This window comes from Oncorhynchus mykiss, chromosome 27 (assembly GCF_013265735.2).
Source record: "Oncorhynchus mykiss isolate Arlee chromosome 27, USDA_OmykA_1.1, whole genome shotgun sequence".
NCBI classification, from domain to species: domain Eukaryota; kingdom Metazoa; phylum Chordata; class Actinopteri; order Salmoniformes; family Salmonidae; genus Oncorhynchus; species Oncorhynchus mykiss.
Window position 1 is genome coordinate 40,982,532 of NC_048591.1, and position 19,774 is coordinate 41,002,305.

The 19,774-nt window shown below is 44.3% G+C and overlaps 2 protein-coding genes across 2 annotated transcripts; one reads left to right on the top strand and one right to left on the bottom strand.

The window, feature by feature from the left end:
* Positions 1-258: 258 nt before the first annotated feature.
* Positions 259-8,240, bottom strand: LOC110507227 (extracellular calcium-sensing receptor-like). The gene is made up of 8 exons (XM_036965038.1): positions 8,225-8,240; positions 7,906-8,071; positions 7,183-7,471; positions 5,566-6,089; positions 5,280-5,490; positions 4,932-5,132; positions 4,430-4,553; positions 259-1,155 (listed from the first exon to the last, which is right to left on the bottom strand). Exons 1-8 carry the CDS (start codon positions 8,238-8,240, stop codon positions 260-262), a joined length of 2,427 nt encoding a protein of 808 aa, XP_036820933.1. The 3' UTR covers position 259.
* Positions 8,241-9,546: 1,306 nt separating this feature from the next.
* On the top strand, positions 9,547-14,037 carry LOC110508044 (extracellular calcium-sensing receptor-like). The gene is made up of 8 exons (XM_021588491.2): positions 9,547-9,770; positions 9,875-10,199; positions 11,027-11,314; positions 11,392-11,940; positions 12,094-12,315; positions 12,530-12,653; positions 12,760-13,232; positions 13,467-14,037. The coding sequence occupies exons 1-8, from the start codon at positions 9,547-9,549 to the stop codon at positions 13,890-13,892; spliced, it is 2,631 nt and encodes an 876-aa protein (XP_021444166.2). The 3' UTR covers positions 13,893-14,037.
* Positions 14,038-19,774: the final 5,737 nt, after the last annotated feature.

Consider the following 19,774-nt stretch of genomic DNA (forward strand, 5'->3'; position numbering starts at 1 on the left):
ATAGTTTTATATCTTTATGATTGAAGCCTGAAATGTGGCAAAAGGTCGCAAAGTTCAAGGGGGCCGAATACTTTCGCAAGGCACTGTATATCTTTGATCAGGAAAATGGTACAGTAATTCAACGAAAAAAGTATAATTTCTAGCTTGCCACATGTCCCAAAGACACTATAAACATCTATTTCATTTCTGGGTTTACAGTAGGTCAAAAGTAAACTGAGAACTATGACAAAATAAATGTGTCTTCATTAATCTATGCATTTTATTTCTTCCCCATGGTATGTTGTTTAGTGTTCTTCTCTGGCTTCAGGAGGATGATGTAACATTTTGGAGCAAACAGACAGAACAGCAGCCCAAAGCTGGAGGCCAGGATGGCAAAGATCTCTACAGCTACTGTGTACTTCCCAGGAGAGCTTACGTAGGCAGGGATGAAGGAGATCCACACGGCACAGAAGATCAGCATGCTGAAGGTGATGAACTTGGCCTCATTAAAGTTGCCTGGCAGTTTCCGGGCCAGAAAAGCCAGGATGAAGCACAGACAGGCCAAGAGGCCGATGTATCCCAGAACGCACCAGAAGGCCAGTTGGGAGCCCACACTGCACTCCAGAATGATCTTAGAGCGATGGTCCTCGATATTTTTGGAGGGGTAGGGAGGGGCAGCCATGAGCCAGGCAGCACAGATCAGCACCTGAACCAGGGTGCAGGAGAATATGATGACCCTCTGCTGTTTGGGCCCCAGCCACTTCATAATGTTGTTCCCAGGCCTGGCGGCAGTGAAGGCTGCCAAGACCACCAGCGTCTTGCCCAGGATGCAGGAGATGCAGAGGGAGAAGGTGATGCTGAAGGCGGTGTGGCGCAGCATGCAGGACCAGGAGGTGGGCTCCCCAATGAACATCAGCGCACACAGGAAGCACAGAGTCAGGGAGAGAAGGATAAAGAAACTCAGCTCAGAGTTGTTGACGCGGACGATGGGAGTGGTCCTGTGATGGAGGAAGACTGCCAGGATGGACACGGTCAGACAGGCGCCCACTACAGCGATCACCGTCAGGGCTATCCCCATTGCATCATGGGAAAGGAACTCCACCACTTTGGGGATGCACATTGTTCCATCAGTGTTTGACCAGTAGTCCTCGGGACATTCATGGCAGTCTATAGAATCTACACAGAAAAACAAAGAGAAAGAGCTTAGGAATTTTGGGTATGTGATGCAGTCATGTGATATTCTACAGGTAAGTGACATTTGTCATAATTTCAAACTCTGTTATTTTTTATACTTCTGAAATGTCTTTGTATACTAGATCTGCATAGTGGCTCAGCTGAAAATGTGAACTCAAAATATAAACTTTGTGATCAAATGTGGCACAGAGAGGTAGATGAATGTATCCTCAACTACAGTGCCTTGCGAAAGTATTCGGCCCCCTTGAACTTTGCGACCTTTTGCCACATTTCAGGCTTCAAACATAAAGATATAAAACTGTATTTTTTTGTGAAGAATCAACAACAAGCGGAACACAATCATGAAGTAGAACGACATTTATTGGATATTTCAAACTTTTTTAACAAATCAAAAACTGAAAAATTGGGCGTTCAAAATTATTCAGCCCCTTTACTTTCAGTGTAGCAAACTCTCTCCAGAAGTTCAGTGAGGATCTCTGAATGATCCAATGTTAACCTAAATGACTAATGATGATAAATACAATCCACCTGTGTGTAATCAAGTCTCCATATAAATGCACCTGCACTGTGATAGTCCGTTAAAAGCGCAGAGAGCATCATGAAGAACAAGGAACACACCAGGCAGGTCTGAGATACTGTTGTGAAGAAGTTTAAAGCCGGATTTGGATACAAAAAGATTTCCCAAGCTTTAAACATCCCAAGGAGCACTGTGCAAGCGATAATATTGAAATGGAAGGAGTATCAGACCACTGCAAATCTACCAAGACCTGGCCGTCCCTCTAAACTTTCAGCTCATACAAGGAGAAGACTGATCAGAGATGCAGCCAAGAGGCCCATGATCACTGTGGATGAACTGCATAGATCTACAGCTGAGGTGGGAGACTCTGTCCATAGGACAACAATCAGTCGTATATTGCACAAATCTGGCCTTTATGGAAGAGTGGCAAGAAGAAAGCCATTTCTTAAAGATATCCATAAAAAGTGTTGTTTAAAGTTTGTCACAAGCCACCTGGGAGACACACCAAACATGTGGAAGAAGGTGCTCTGGTCAGATGAAACCAAAATTGAACTTTTTGGCAACAATGCAAAACGTTATGTTTGGCGTAAAAGCAACACAGCTGAACACACCATCCCCACTGTCAAACTTGGTGGTGGCAGCATCATGGTTTGGGCCTGCTTTTCTTCAGCAGGGACAGGGAAGATGGTTAAAATTGATGGGAAGATGGATGGAGCCAAATACAGGACCATTCTGGAAGATAACCTGATGGAGTCTGCAAAAGACCTGAGACTGGGACGGAGATTTGTCTTCCAACAAGACAATGATCCAAAACATAAAGCAAAATCTACAATGGAATGGTTCAAAAATAAACATATCCAGGTGTTAGAATGGCCAAGTTAAAGTCCAGACCTGAATCCAATCGAGAATCTGTGGAAAGAACTGAAAACTGCTGTTCACAAATGCTCTCCATCCAACTTCACTGAGCTCGAGCTGTTTTGCAAGGAGGAATGGGAAAAAATTTCAGTCTCTCGATGTGCAAAACTGATAGAGACATACCCCAAGGGACTTACAGCTGTAATCGCAGCAAAAGGTGGCGCTACAAAGTATTAACTTAAGTGGGCTGAATAATTTTGCACGCCCAATTTTTCAGTTTTAGATTTGTTAAAAAAGTTTGAAATATCCAATAAATGTCGTTCCACTTCATGATTGTGTCCCACTTGTTGCTGATTCTTCACAAAAAAATACAGTTTTATATCTTTATGTTTGAAGCCTGAAATGTGGCAAAAGGTCGCAAAGTTCAAGGGGGCCGAATACTTTCGCAAGGCACTGTATATAGTATGGAGCCACCCCAGATTTGGCCCCCAGGGGGGCAGTATAAATATAGGTTTAGTTTCCAGTCAGTGTATCTATACCAGTCCAGAGTCCCATTTTTCAGATGCAATCGGATCTGAGTTGATAGCCCATAGTGTTCCAAAGTTCGAGCTAAAAGTCTGATGCCACCGGTACTTTATCGCCTATATTGCCCATATCGGTGTCCATCTTTATCGCCTATATCGCCCATATCGGTGGCCATCTTAAGTCGCACCAGTATGACAGATTAGCTCAATTGCCAATTTCTCAGCCTCTGAATATTACAGAACACTTTGAATGAATAACAAACAAATCTTCATAACAAGTGGATGAAATGTATCACTGCATGTATGTAAATGTTTGTAAATTGTAACGTCTTTTGTCTGTAATGTATTTGTTGTTATATGTCCAACCCCGAGTAAGGCTAATTGTCGCCAATGGCGTCGGCTAATGGGGATCATATCAAATCAAATCAAATAAAAAAACATGAAAAATACAACAAAAATGTTTGTTTTTTTAAATGTAAAAAAGATATGCTTATTTTGGAGAATTTAAACAATGTTCTTGTGTTTCTAAGGGATAATAAAATAAAAAGTGTTACTGCTTGACAGACAGTGTTTCTTTGCAATTTATTACCAATTTGAGGTAAATTGGGCCATTACCGTTGGCACTATTAAACAAAAAATACCTTTTAGGCTTCAGGAAAAAGACGACTGGTGGAGGACGTGCTGCTGGACAACATCCGGCCCTTTCTGCCAGCATCAACACAACACACGGACAGGATGTGCATAGTTGCTAGATCGAATCCCCAAGCTGACAAGGTACAAATCTGTCATTCGGCCCCTGATCAAGACAGTTAACCCACCGTTCCTAGTTCCTAAAATAAAACGCGTTACTGCTTGACAGACAGTGTCTCTTTGCAATCATTACCAATTTGAGGTAAATTGGGCCATTACCCGTTGGTACTATTAAACAAAAAATACATTTTAGGGTTAAAGGAGGCTACAGGAATAAGACGACTGGATGAGGACGTGCTGCTGGCCCTTTCTAACACAACACATGGACAGGATGTACATAGTGCACTCAACTGCATCTAGAGAGACTATATCAAATCTACCAAAAGGAAATTGTTCTATTGATTAACATAAATCAGAGTCCTCGTCTGTCTCATTACTAATCTACAGGTAAGTCATTATATTGATTAGAAAAATCAGAGTCCTCACCTGTCTGATTACTAATCTACAGGTAAGTCACTATGTTGATTAGGGTAAATCAGAGTTCTCACCTGTCTGATTACTAATCTACAGGTAAGTCATTATATTGATTAGGGTAAATCAGTCCTAACCTGTCTGATTACTAATCTACAGTTAAGTCACTATATTGATTAGGGTAAATCAGAGTCCTCACCTGTCTGATTACTAATCTTGCCGCTGTCACATGGTACACAGTCAAAGCAGCACAGAGGTTCCCCACGACGGACAGCCTTCCTGGATCCTGGAGCACAGCTGGCACTGCACACGGAGACCACCAGCTGAACAAATCAAAGATCAATACCTTTAGACTATTTAATGCTACCTGAATACTCATATTATTCCAGCCACTAGAGGTCACTCAATATGAGATAATTGGAGAAATCTCACTGACAGTTCTAGTAGGATGGTTAGAGAATAAGAAAGTGACATCAAGCATTGGAATGCATCAACTGGGTTACCTGCAATACAAGCTTTGGAGAAACAGAAATATTTCAGGACAAATAATCCTGTTTAAAAATAACTATAATAATATGTTTACATTCACCATGAAGAGGAACTTACATCCAGGACTCTCTACACAACGTCAACAGTTGGCATCTGATGTGGGTAAATACACAGTGTGAGCAGCTTGCCTTGCTCTGAAGCCTCGCCCACACTATCTTCTCTTCCTGGATTGCCAGCTCCTTCCCAGCGTCCTTTGAGCCATCATACAGCCCTACTGTGACAAAGCGGGGACCCCCGTTTGGCCCCCTCTGCCAGTTGATGAGGTCGTAGGACGGGATGGCGTCCCCTTTCTGGTCAAAGTTCATATTTTCTCCAGATACGTTGAAGGACACGTCCTGGAGATATTGCTGGAGCTATGATAAGAGGAAAATAATTGTCTAATTCTTTAACTACATCTAATTACATTTGTTGATGCACTAAAATCTTTTCAACATTCATCTGTTTAGTTATTTACATAATGATATGTTTCCCCCCCACTTTAGTAAGTAATTGACACATACCTGCCAGGGGTGAACGTTGGTGCTGTGAGCACAGGAGCGGTTGTGGAAGGGACCTGCCCCAGCCTGGCAGTGGAGGAGGTTGTGCAGTGAGTGAGCGATGGCGTACACAGCCTTGTACACATTATAGGCCACTCTGGGGCTGGAGGTGTTCATGTAGGCTGAGTGCTGCTCCAGAAGAGTCTCCTGCCCTGAGCAGGGGGGCATCAGGGTGCTGGAGGGGGACAGAGAGGGAGAGCAGCCGTACAGAGCCTCCCACAGCTGCTGCACCAGGGGGTTAGAGGGGTACCTGTGGGGGTTCACCGTCTGCAGGTAGTCCCTGAGCCCTGGGACTTTCCCTGAGCGGATGGCGAAGCCAATAGTCCCATCCAGGAATGGATAAGTCTCTGCCAGCACATTGGCAGTGACCCAGGCCTCACTGGCCACCCACTGGGTACCAGTGATGTTCTGCTTGACAAACTCTTTGAGGAAAGGGTATAGCTCTCCCTCCCCAGAGAAGACTATCACCACCCGCGCTGTGGAGAGCCTCATCACCTCCAGGATCTGCAGGACCCTCTCTCTGCTGTAGTCTTTAGGGATCATCTCATCATAGGCCAGACAGACATCTGTGTTCTGGATCTCCCTCTTCAGGCCCTGCAGGGCGAAGTGGCCGTAGTCGTGGTCCTCGCGGATCACACCGATCCACTTCCAGCCGAAACGCTGAAGCAGACTGGCGATGGCCTTCACCTGGTAGTCGTCATTTGGAACCACTCTGAAGAACGTTGGGTATTCTTTCCTGTCACTCAGGCACGAGCAGGTGGAGAAATAGCTGATCTGAAAGAACATAGAACACCTATTTTAAGCAAACGTTAATTTCAAGGTGTGCATGTAATACCATTATTACAAAACATAAAATACATTCATATATATACAAATCACGTGTTATTTATGAGAGCGCTAATCGTATTTACAATAGTCATAAACAAAAGACACCATACTTAATTCAATTGTTAACAAACTATGTAATTCTAGCCACAAGTTGTTGATAAGTGCTTTTAAATGTGTTTTCATAGGTCACAGACAAACCTCCCTTTTGAATAGTAGATGATCTATTTACACTAAAATAATTCAACATCTGTGAATTTGAATACTGATCCACAGAATCTGAATTGTATTCTAATTCCCCCTAGTTCAACAGTGGATCTTAACTTAGAAACAAGAAATGCCTTTTCATCTGCACCAGTGGTGTAGCGCCACTTTCTGAGGTACCGGAGCCTACCTCTAAAACAATAATGTCATCATTTCTCAATCAAAGTCTGTACTGACTGACACAGCTTTTTAGAATTCGCATAAAAGGCATCCTCCAAATGTCTGGCCACACCCACACATATTGTCTCAATAAATAGTTCTGTTTTTAATTCCGTCAAACACCAAATTGAAATAGGCCATCTGTCAATCGTGAATGATAATTATTCTCGTTTTACCGGTGAACCATCCAATCATTTGATCTTAACCAGTGTCGTGGGAATATGCATTCAGATCTTATTGAGTGATGTAGGGCCTAACTATGGTTTCGTGAGCGAATGGTGGTGACAGACAGCATAGGCTCACTGTACCTGGACTATATTTCAAACGCTGTGGCACAATGTTGAGTTTAGGCCGGATGAGAAAAGAAATGTGACCACTTATCAACCTAAAATCTCATAAGAAATGAAGTGGTGTTTTTGATCTAACAGTCACTTTACTCTATTCAGTTCTGTAGAGTACTAATAGAAAATTATGTGAATTCACAGATATTGAATCAGCTTGGATTTAACTGTAGTAAACAGGCCCCACTGTGAGAAGTGGTGGAGCAAGGTTCCGGGGAGCTCTGGCAGCACTACAACCCTGATCTGAACCCTGCAAAAAAAAACACATCATCACTCACCATGGGGATTCTGAAGGGCTGCAGAGTTCTGGACAAAACAATGGACTGTGAGGAGCCAGACTCCCCTACCATGGCAATTAACGGGCTGGCACCAGAACACATAGGGCTCTGTTCTTCATCATGTCCGTTCAGCACCGCCAAGACTGCTCTCAGAGCCGTGACTGGTGTGGCACACGAGTCAAAGATCTTGTAGCCCAGCGTGTGGTTGGGCAGCAGCTGCTCACTCTGGTTGATTTCCTCCACTGCCAGCCTCATGGTCTGAGCCCAGCGGAAAGCCCTCGGGTCAAACCTGAGAGAGAGAGAGAGAGAGAGAGAGAGAATGAGAATGTGTTCCACTTCCACTGATGGTCAGTCTGGTCTGAACAACACAACTAGACCGAGAAATTTGAGCTCAATGAATGTGGCAACAATCCCACCACAGGACACGGTGTTAAGGAGGAAAACACAGAAAAGGAGAGGAGTCGAGGTCAAAGGTCCTCAATGGGACCTGGCAATCAGAACCTATTCTCCTCAAACTCTTGTTTACAGTAGGACTTGAGCCACACATCCGGGCCCCCAGTCTCTCTCTCTCCCTCTCTTCATGTGAGCTAAGAGAGAATGAGAGAGAGAGAGAGAGAGAGAGAGAGAGAGAGAGAGAGAGAGAGAGAGAGAGAGAGAGAGAGAGAGAGAGAGAAAACTGTAGGACTTGAGCCATACATCCAGGCCCCCAGTAACTCAGCTCACCCTTGACACAGTGCTGTCAGGGGCTGGTGGGTGTAGTCCGTGCCAGGCAGCTCCACCCGGTAGTGAAGGGGAAAGATCCCCCCCATCAGGAAGTCACCCTGGGCTGAGAACCCAGGTAGCTCAAAGGCCCCCTGCGGGGAGCAGGCTGGCTGGGTAGAGGTGGCTTCTGTCAGAGGGGAAATAGAGACAGGGTAGTATAGGGACCACCACAGAAAAAGAGACATCCTCAGACTGGTCCGATAGATGCAGAGAGATCCTCCTGCTTATAGACAAGTTGATATCCTCCCACAGAGACTGTTCATGTTGTTCTGTTTTATACTGCTTGGTCTCGTCATCATTTCATCTGATTTAATTTGGTATCTCCGTGGATTTCACGTGATCCTCACCCCTCCCTCCCAAACACTCACAGTGGCTTGGAGAGACAGACTGGGCCTTTATGGCAGACAATATGTATGATAGGTAATAAGAACCCCACGCAATATAATACACTTCACACTGTGTTTTAAGTGATTGTCATTTGTTTCATGATATTTTATTAGGAGGCCTATACAAATATATTGAAGCACTTTCCTGCAGTCAAATGACCAAATCTCCCTCTAGTGGCTTCATGGGTGGAATGTTACTAATATTTCTCATCATTTCATAATTAAACAACATTATACATTTTGAAATAATCATGTGGTGTTTCTATGTCAATTGATTTTGTTATACTGCAGTCTTCTGTGATGTATATAACGTGTAATATTGGGACGTAAACTCAAAATGTGATACATTTCAACTCTATACTGTATCTGACATGGTACAGGTGTCAGAACCATGTGTGTGAGGTGTAGACTTTTGTTTCAAAGTAGGTTTGTTTATGACTACCAATAAACATCTGTGACCCTGATTTAGCCCACTACAGTAAAAGATCAATATATTACTACCCTCCCCCGATATACATTGTGGTGACGTCACACACAGACAATACGACGCAGCTTTGTTCTAATGCAATGCAAACACTGCCACCTACTGTTGAGCGAGAAATCTGCTACGAAAATGTCTGACATCCACTTTGATTATTGGGTGAACGATCCCATTAAAGCTAGACTCATTTGTTGCTTGCTACATTCATTTTTTTGTCTTAAATAAATTATATATACCCATTGATTTGATGAAGAATATAATTTATAAAAGCTTATTTTAACTGTCATACAACATCAGAACCCAAAATGTAAACTCATTCTAGTCCAATGTTTGTAAACAGTGTAAATGTAAACAAACACTGCATGGTTACACAACATGGTTAAAACTATAATCTTAATTTAATTGTAACATCATGGATGGTCAGTCCTTGCGTTCATCTCTCTGTCTATTAATTTGAGAGTGGTTACATTTTTCCAGACACATCCTTTTTTTTTTTTACCAAAACAGAGGCGGGGTAAGTGCTTTGCTATTGTTCCAACTAAGATCTACTCATTAGAGAATGCACAGCACTAAAAAAAGGGAAAAGTAGGACCTTGTCTGCAGTGATGTCACGACAACCTGGCCCTATATAGGGACCAAACCTCGTACCCACAGCCACACAAGTGAGAATTGGGGGTTAGAAAAGGACTGGAAGCCCTAACTGATCTCACATCGTACATCCACTCTCTGCCTGCCATGGCGCACCTCTCTGCCAGACTCCTGCTGCTGGGGCTTCTCCTGTGGGCCAGCTGGGTTTGCTCTGCCGCACCCCAGGACGGGTGCACTTTCCTGGGGGAAGAAGAGACGAGCAGCTTCTATCAAGAGGGAGACGTGGTTCTTGGGGGCTTGTTCCCACTCCACTATAGTCCTGTGTCCTCTGTGACATCATTTCAACGGGAACCGCAACAGACTACATATGAGTAGTAAGTGATCCGAAACAAAGAATGTTGTCTGTCTGTCTTGTTTGTCTCTTTCTCTCTTACGTGCATTGCTTCTAAGCCACTTGCTATCCTCTTCCCTGTAGTTTCAGTGCCAGGGCCCTGCGTTGGATGGAGACCATGATGTTCGCAGTGAAAGAGATCAACCAACGAAGGGATCTGCTCCCACACCTGACGCTGGGGTTCCATATCCGCGACAGCTGTGACCATGTGCCTGTGTCCCTGAGAGGCTCCCTGCTGCTGGTCAACGGGCATCCAGAATGGGGGGCAGACTACAGGGGAGCAGGTCAGGGTCCAGGTTCGGACTGCGCCGCTGTACGCAGGGCTGTATCCCCTGTTATCATAGGAGATGCCGCCTCTGGGGTGTCTATGGCTGTGCTCAGAACTCTGGGCTCCTTTCAAATACCCCTGGTGAGACTAGTGTTACGTATATTGCACTTTTATCATTGTGTAACAATCTTCTTAAAGTTGATAAATTGCTTTTGATGGAGACAGATCCTTGGTAAAAGTATGGCTCATGACAATAGCCGAAATGGAATTACCCTAAAATATAGATGTCTTGAAGCTATTACAATTACGTGTCTGATTGTTATGTAAATACTGTTACTTTGGCAGGAGCCATACTATTTCATGACTTAAAAGCTACTTTCAAAATTCTATACATTTTATTATGGAATTGCATTCCTTGACTGCTAAATGAAAATTAAGGGCTATATGCAATGCTCGAGTACAACTTACAGAGTGCACATTTACCCTGTTGTTCTCTCTGCTTTGGACTGGCTTGTAGATCATAATATACAGGTAAGGGATCTTAATTTGATCACTCTTTTGTTGCTGAGAATTTTCCTGCACTGCAAGAAATGCAGATGAGTTTGGTGATTTACATAAAAGCACTGGAAAACCACGCTAAGATACGTTATATTAACAGTGTGGCACTTTCATGCAGGCTAATTTGGGCCAGCTAATAGCCTGACCACCAATCAAGCTGCACAATGAACTAAATGTTCATATTCTGTTGCTGCAGGATTATTTTGCGGTGACATTACTGGACAAATGAAGATCCTTCATCTGTAATGTATTTTTACTTTGGCAGGGGACAATTCATATCTTCAAATGTTTTTTTTTTTTTTAAATCATGAAATTGAGTTCACATATATTGTATATATTAAAAGCTATATGTAATGCTTTAGTACATTTTACAGAGTGCACTTTTAACCTGCTGTTCCCTCTTCTTTCAGGTGAGCTACTTTGCGTCCTGCAGCTGCCTGAGTGACCAGAAGCAGTTCCCCACGTTCATGCGCACCATGCCCAGTGATGCCTTTCAGATAAGAGCCCTGGCTCGCCTGGTACGCTACTTCCACTGGACCTGGGTGGGCGTCATCGGGGTGGAGTCTGACTATGCACGTTTTGCCATCCAGTTGTTTCTACAGGAGTCCGTTCACTTTGGGATGTGTGCTGCCTACGTCCACTTCTACCCAGTGGTCCTTACCCAGCATGCTGTGGGACAGCTAGTGGACACTATCCAGGTTAGCAAAGAAATAAATGTATGATGCCTTCAAAGCACATGATTATACATGTTGTTATTCTTGTAATTGTTACCCAGGGGTCGTCCTCCCGAGTGCTCCTGAATTTCTCCGGCGAGTCGGAGCTTCGGAGTATCCTCAGGGAGTGTCTCCATCGGAATGTCACAGGGCTGCAACTGATCGCCAGCGAGGCCTGGGCCACCTCCAAGTCCCTGTGGAGAGAGTTTGGAGGTCTCCTGACAGGAACGCTGGGATTTGGAATACGGAAGGCTGATGTTATTCCCGGGCTCAAAGACTTCCTGACCAGACTAGGACCATCCCATGGACGTCAGTCGGCTTTCCTGGCAGAGTTCTGGGAAGAGACATTCAACTGTAGAGTGAATGATTCCTTAAACACACACACTCACTCTGTCAGTTACCTGGACAGAGAGCCCTGTAGTGGAAGAGAGGTTCTGGGGGATGTGTACACACCCTTTGCCGATGTGAGCCAGCTCAGAGTATCCTATAATGTGTATAAGGCTGTGTATCTCATCGCCCATGCCCTGCAGGATATGACCAACTGTGTGGCTGGGCAGGGGCCTTTTATCAATGGCACCTGTGGGGACCCAAAGCATGTTAAACCATGGCAGGTGAGTCTATGGCTGAAGATACTCTGCTCATTATTGCTGAATAGATGTCATTGCCTGTTTCTTGTTTGCAAGCATGCATACACACACACACACCAGTAGGGGGAGTAGAGTGTATAGTTTCTCGTGTCACCCTCTCCACTCCTCTTTCCCCAGCTACTACATTACATGAAGCAGGTGAAGTTTTCCACACTCGGGGAGGAGGTCAGCTTTGACCACAACGGTGACCCCATCGCTTCCTATGACCTCATGAACTGGCAGAGGGGGCAGGATGGCTCCCTGCGATTAGTTAAAGTGGGGTTCTATGACGCCTCATTGGCCGATGGCCGAGACCTGGTCATAAATGAGTCAGTGATTCAGTGGCCTGTGGGAAAGCAGGTGCGCCCTATATCACAGTCTAGGTGCTTGGTTCTACGTTTTCTTCTCAGTCTGTTCTTTGTTGTCTTCTTAACGTCATTGAAGAATATCAAGTTTGCATTTTATAAACTACATTTGGCTAGTTTGAAAAGCGTTCTGAAACACTTTCCCTTTACACCGCTTAATACACGCGAGATGTATCAGTATATCTGAGTGGTGCCCCTCTGCCCCCCAGGCAGCTCGATCAGTGTGCAGTGAGAGCTGTCCCCCAGGCACCCGTGTAGCCAGGAAGAAGGGGGAGCCTGTCTGCTGCTTTGACTGCATCCCCTGTGCTGAGGGAGAGGTCAGCAATCAAACTGGTGTGTTGTCCCTTATTTCCAAGCCTTTCTCACCAGTCACTGGTCAGAACTAAAAAAAAAACAGTGTTGCTATTGCAATCTCTGTTTTCTTTTTCCTCTCTGTCAGATTCTTTAAACTGCATACGCTGCTCTGACGTCACGTGGCCAAACGAGGCCAGAGACCACTGTGTTCCAAAGACCATAGAGTTCCTGTCCTATCAGGAGTCCATGGGCGTCGTCCTGTGTGTGGTATCCATTCTTGGGGCCTGTGCCTCACTCTCTGTCTTGGCGGTGTTTGTTGCCAACCGACACACTCCCATCGTCCGCGGCAACAACATGGAGCTGAGCTTCCTTCTCCTCCTCTTCCTCTCCATCTGCTTCCTGATTGGACTGTTGTTCATCGGGGAGCCCTCAGATTGGCTGTGCCGGATCCGGTACCCAGCGTTCGGGGTGAGCTTTGCCCTCTGCATCTCCTGCCTCCTTGCCAAGACCATGGTAGTCCTCATGGCCTTCAGGGCCACCCTGCCAGGAAGTGATGTCATGAGGTGGTTTGGCCCTGCCCAGCAGAGAGCCAGTGTTGTGTTGTGCACTGCCGTCCAGGTACTATTCTGATCTTGTTGCTTTTCTTTTCATTGACCTCTACCTCTAAGGCTGCGTTAACACAGTCAGCCAGCCTTGTGACCAATTAGATCTGATCTTTTGCCAATAACTGGGCAAAAGCCTAGATTTGGGCTGCCTGACTAAATGCAGCCTAAGTGAAATACATTAAAATGAATCAGACAATTGAATCACTTGATCAATATTAACACCAATATGGTTCCCTCTGGCCGACAGGGACTGATCTGTCTCATCTGGCTGCTGACCAGACCTCCCTACACCAACCTCAACACCGGCCACATCAGCTCTGTCATCATCATCGACTGTGCCATGGGGTCAGAAGTTGCCTTCTGGTGCGTTCTGGGATACATCGGCCTCTTGGCCTGCATGTGCTTCATCCTGGCCTTTCTGGCCCGGAAACTGCCGGACAACTTCAACGAGGCCAAGTTCATCACCTTCAGCATGCTGATCTTCTTTGCTGTGTGGATAACCTTTATCCCTGTGTATGTGAGCACAGCAGGAAAGTACACAGTGGCCGTCCATGTCTTTGCCATTCTAGCCTCAGCCTTTGGCCTCCTGGTCTGTATATTTGCCCCTAAGTGCTACATTGTAGTGCTCAGACCAGAGAAAAACAGCAGGAAACACATGATGCTCAAAGGATAATATATTTCCATGTGATGATTCCTGATCAGTATGTGGAATCAATATATTTTATTAATAAAAAGTCGTACCAGTTTATAACACATTCACCACAGAGTTAATGTGCAATATTGACCATGTTTAATATGTTAAATATTTTTCATAGGTTAGGAAGAAGTTGCATAACGTTATATGATATTGAATAAAATGTAGAAATGTGCTCTTTATTCTGAAATAAAATATTTTATGTTGGATTATTAATTAGCATATTATTAATTAACAAGTATATACTGGAATAAAACAAGTAGTACATAGAAGGCTGATTATTAGTCATTAATGGTCATGTGATAAAACACCTTCCATAGAAATATGATGAAACACCTTCCATAGATTTGTGATAAAACACCTTCCATAGATTTGTGGTAAAACACCTTCCATAGATTTGTGGTAAAACACCTTCCATAGATTTGTGGTAAAACACCTTCCATAGATTTGTGGTAAAACACCTTCCACAGATTTGTGATAAAACACCTTCCATAGATTTGTGATAAAACACCTTCCATAGATTTGTGGTAAAACACCTTCCATAGATTTGTGGTAAAACACCTTCCATAGATTTGTGGTAAAACACCTTCCATAGATTTGTGGTAAAACACCTTCCACAGATTTGTGATAAAACACCTTCCATAGATTTGTGATAAAACACCTTCCATAGATTTGTGGTAAAACACCTTCCATAGATTTGTGGTAAAACACCTTCCATAGATTTGTGGTAAAACACCTTCCATAGATTTGTGGTAAAACACCTTCCACAGATTTGTGATAAAACACCTTCCATAGATTTGTGATAAAACACCTTCCATAGATTTGTGGTAAAACACCTTCCATAGATTTGTGATAAAACACCTTCCATAGATTTGTGATAAAACACCTTCCATAGATTTGTGGTAAAACACCTTCCATAGATTTGTGGTAAAACACCTTCCATAGATTTGTGATAAAACACCTTCCACAGATTTGTGATAAAACACCTTCCATAGATTTGTGATAAAACACCTTCCATAGATTTGTGGTAAAACACCTTCCATAGATTTGTGATAAAACACCTTCCACAGATTTGTGATAAAACACCTTCCATAGATTTGTGATAAAACACCTTCCACAGATTTGTGATAAAACACCTTCCATAGATTTGTGGTAAAACACCTTCCATAGATTTGTGATAAAACACCTTCCACAGATTTGTGGTAAAACACCTTCCATAGATTTGTGATAAAACACCTTCCATAGATTTGTGGTAAAACACCTTCCATAGATTTGTGATAAAACACCTTCCATAGATTTGTGGTAAAACACCTTCCATAGATTTGTGATAAAACACCTTCCATAGATTTTTGGTAAAACACCTTCCATAGATTTGTGGTAAAACACCTTCCATAGATTTGTGATAAAACACCTTCCACAGAAATATGATAAAACACCTTCCATAGAAATGTGATAAAACACCTTCCATAGAAATGTGATAAAACACCTTCCGCAGATTTGCTTAGCAGTAGCAGGAGGAAGTAGCATATTACAGAAATGTGATTACTTAGCACTCAGTGATCTGAGAAGACATTTCTTTACACTGCTAGCTACATAAAAGCAATGCTAATAATAAAAAACAAAGATAATCAGGGCATACATACTTGGTACTTTAATAACCATAGCTGAGTGCATCACTGGCATTTGTTAAAATGTTTCCATCTGACATTTATTTGTGTTTTTTTTTATATTAGGCTTAATCGGCTTTTGGGAGGAAAGAAGCAGGCTTGCTCTTGATAATTGCTGAATGTTAAACAGGCCTAAAGTAGCATAGAGAATGCATGTCGGGGAATGTTGAGGAGAGAAAGTGCATTGGAGTGATCACTTTTGGCAGGTTATGACATTGTTGCACTGTTGCAAATAGTTCCACAGGACGTACAGAGAGAACACAGTGAAAAAAAAGACCGAAAGGAATTGACAACCATTAGAAAAATGGAAATCACTTGCAAACCACTTGAGCAACAAGGCAGTGAAATACGTGCTGTAAAATATGTTCAGGCAAAATGGTGTTCGATTGCTGCGTTTAAACACGATTCACTATATTATTTTTCATTGGGCCACATGTACATTGAAGTATCATTTGCAGTTGTCACTATGACAATGAGCACACCCTGAAAGCAATGAATGGTCACACGGATGCAGTGCGTTAGAAACCTTATGAAAGGTCAGTCTTGTGTTGGCACCTTATTAAATAGGCAGGGTTCAGTAGGATGCGTTGATCAGTTGCTTGACAGGTGTAGGATTGTGGAAAACAGGAGCAGGAAAACAGGCTCGAGCAGGGAAAACAAACGTTGGTAGGATTTACAAACGAAACGAACTGGCAACAGACAAACAGAGAACACGGGTATAAATACACAGGGGATAATGGGGAAGATGGTCGACTCCTGAAGGGGGGTGGAGACAATCAGAAAGACAGGTGAAATATATCAGGGTGTGGCAAGTTACCACAATCTGGACACACAATGCACTTAGACTCAAAAGCTCTACATACTTTCTACTATTAAACAACTAAGATGTTTTTTTTATGAAGAAAAAAAAACGTGGAGAAATCACTATAACCTGTCCTTTTCATTTGGCTCTCATTGTATTGAATAGGAAATAGTACAGTAATCACAACATTACCAGTGAGCAAGTACCTGGTTTGGTATAAATCCAGTAACCTTTAGACAGGCATATTTAGTATGAAAGTCTCTGCGTTCCTTCCGCAACAGCATGTCAGATGCCGTTGTCAATACACACATGGCCCCATGGACATTGGATTGGTCCTTCAGTAAAGGGGAGCACAGTCTCTCCTGAGCAGCCAGGCTCCAGTCACAGACAAAGGTACTCCGTGCTCCATCTGAGGCCCTCAAACTGCAATAGCATCGAATAGTCCCCGCGATATGCAACTGTTCATGGGAGTCAGGAACCAATACACGCAGTCAGTCAGGAAAGCTAAGGCCAGCTTCTTCAAGCAGAAATTTGCATCTTGTAGCTCCAACTCCAAAAAGTTCTGGGACACTGTGAAGTCCATGGAGAACAAGAGCACCTCCTCCCAGCTGCCCACTGCACTGAGGCTAGGTAACACAGTCACCACCGATAAATCTATGATTATCGAAAACTTCAACAAGCATTTCTCAACGGCTGGCCATGCCTTCCGCTAGGCTACTCCAACCTCGGCCAACAGCTCCGCCCCCCCCGCAGCTACTCGCCCAAGCCTCTCCAGGTTCTCCTTTACCCAAATCCAGATAGCAGATGTTCTGAAAGAGCTGCAAAACCTGGACCCGTACAAATCAGCTGGGCTTGACAATCTGGACCCTCTATTTCTGAAACTATCCGCCGCCATTGTCGCAACTCCTATTACCAGCCTGTTCAACCTCTCTTTCATATCGTCTGAGATCCCCAAGGATTGGAAAGCTGCCGCAGTCATCCCCCTCTTCAAAGGGGGAGACACCCTGGACCCAAACTGTTACAGACCTATATCCATCCTGCCCTGCCTATCTAAGGTCTTCGAAAGCCAAGTCAACAAACAGGTCACTGACCATCTCGAATCCCACCGTACCTTCTCCGCTGTGCAATCTGGTTTCCGAGCCGGTCACGGGTGCACCTCAGCCACGCTCAAGGTACTAAACGATATCATAACCGCCATCGATAAAAGACAGTACTGTGCAGCCGTCTTCATCGACCTTGCCAAGGCTTTCGACTCTGTCAATCACCATATTTTTATCGGCAGACTCAGTAGCCTCGGTTTCTCTGATGACTGCCTTGCCTGGTTCACCAACTACTTTACAGACAGAGTTCAGTGTGTCAAATCGGAGTGCATGTCGTCCGGTCCTCTGGCAGTCTCTATGGGGGTGCCACAGGGTTCAATTCTCGGGCCGACACTTTTCTCTGTATATATCAATGATGTTGCTCTTGCTGCGGGCGATTCCCTGATCCACCTATACGCAGACGACACCATTCTATATACTTCCGGCCCGTCCATGGACACTGTGCTATCTAACCTCCAAACGAGCTTCAATGCCATACAACACTCCTTCCGTGGCCTCCAACTGCTCTTAAACACTAGTAAAACCAAATGCATGCTTTTCAACCGTTCGCTGCCTGCACCCGCACGCCTGACTAGCATCACCACCCTGGATGGTTCCGACCTTGAATATGTGGACATCTATAAGTACCTAGGTGTCTGGCTAGACTGTAAACTCTCCTTCCAGACTCATATCAAACATCTCCAATCGAAAATCAAATCTAGAGTCGGCTTTCTATTCCGCAACAAAGCCTCCTTCACTCATGCCGCCAAACTTACCCTAGTAAAACTGACTATCCTACCGATCCTCGACTTCGGCGATGTCATCTACAAAATTGCTTCCAACACTCTACTCAGCAAACTGGATGCAGTTTATCACAGTGCCATCCGTTTTGTCACTAAAGCACCTTATACCACCCACCACTGCGACCTGTATGCTCTAGTCGGCTGGCCCTCGCTACATATTCGTCGCCAGACCCACTGGCTCCAGGTCATCTACAAGTCCATGCTAGGTAAAGCTCCGCCTTATCTCAGTTCACTAGTCACGATGGCAACACCCACCCGTAACACGCGCTCCAGCAGGTGTATCTCACTGATCATCCCTAAAGCCAACACCTCATTTGGCCGCCTTTCGTTCCAGTTCTCTGCTGCCTGTGACTGGAACGAATTGCAAAAATCGCTGAAGTTGGAGACTTTTATCTCCCTCACCAACTTCAAACATCTGCTATCTGAGCAGCTAATCGATCGCTGCAGCTGTACATAGTCTATTGGTAAATAGCCCACCCATTTTTACCTACCTCATCCCCATACTGTTTTTATTTATTTTATTTTCTGCTCTTTTGCACACCAATATCTCTACCTGTACATGACCATCTGATCATTTATCACTCCAGTGTTAATCTGCAAAATTGCAATTATTCGCCTACCTCCTCATGCCTTTTGCACACAATGTATATAGACTCTCATTTTTTCTACTGTATTATTGACTTGTTAATTGTTTACTCCATGTGCAACTCTGTGTTGTCTGTTCACACTGCTATGCTTTATCTTGGCCAGGTCGCAGTTGCAAATGAGAACCTGTTCTTAACTAGCCTACCTGGTTATATAAAGGTGAAATAAAAAAATAAAAAAAATAAAAATAAAATAAAAATAAAACTCAGTAGGAACTCAGCCAGGCCTGGGAGACCAAATCACCTCATGTAAGAGACTGACTCTCAGCTGTACCTTCCAGTCTGTATGTCCCACAGACAATATCCACCCTGCTCCAGCATGTCAGTGGCAGCAGCAGGGCTAGGATCTGGGTATAGTGACTGGACTCTGCTCTGAGGAGAATGGCTCCAGGGTCACAATGTGTACTGCTGAGTATCACACTCCCTGACAGTCTCACCTGTAGCCAGTGAGAGGGGCTGCTGGGTCCAGAGGAGGAGTGTCCAACCAGTGTCAGCAGTCTGCTGTGGCTGCAACTCCGCATTCCAGTGATCTCTCTCTGCAGCCCGGTCAGCTCTCTGCTGTAGTCCTGTCAGCTCTCTCTGCAGTCCTGTCAGCTCTCTCTGTATTCCTGTCAGCTCTCTCTGCAGTCCTGTCAGCTCTCTGCTGTATTCCTGTCAGCTCTCTCTGTAGTCCTGTCAGCTCTCTGCTGTATTCCTGTCAGCTCTCTCTGTAGTCCTATCAGCTCTCTGCTGTATTCCTGTCAGCTCTCTCTGTAGTCCTGTCAGCTCTCTGCTGTATTCCTGTCAGCTCTCTCTGCAGTCCTGTCAGCTATCTCTGTATTCCTGTCAGCTCTCTCTGTAGTCCTGTCAGCTCTCTGCTGTATTCC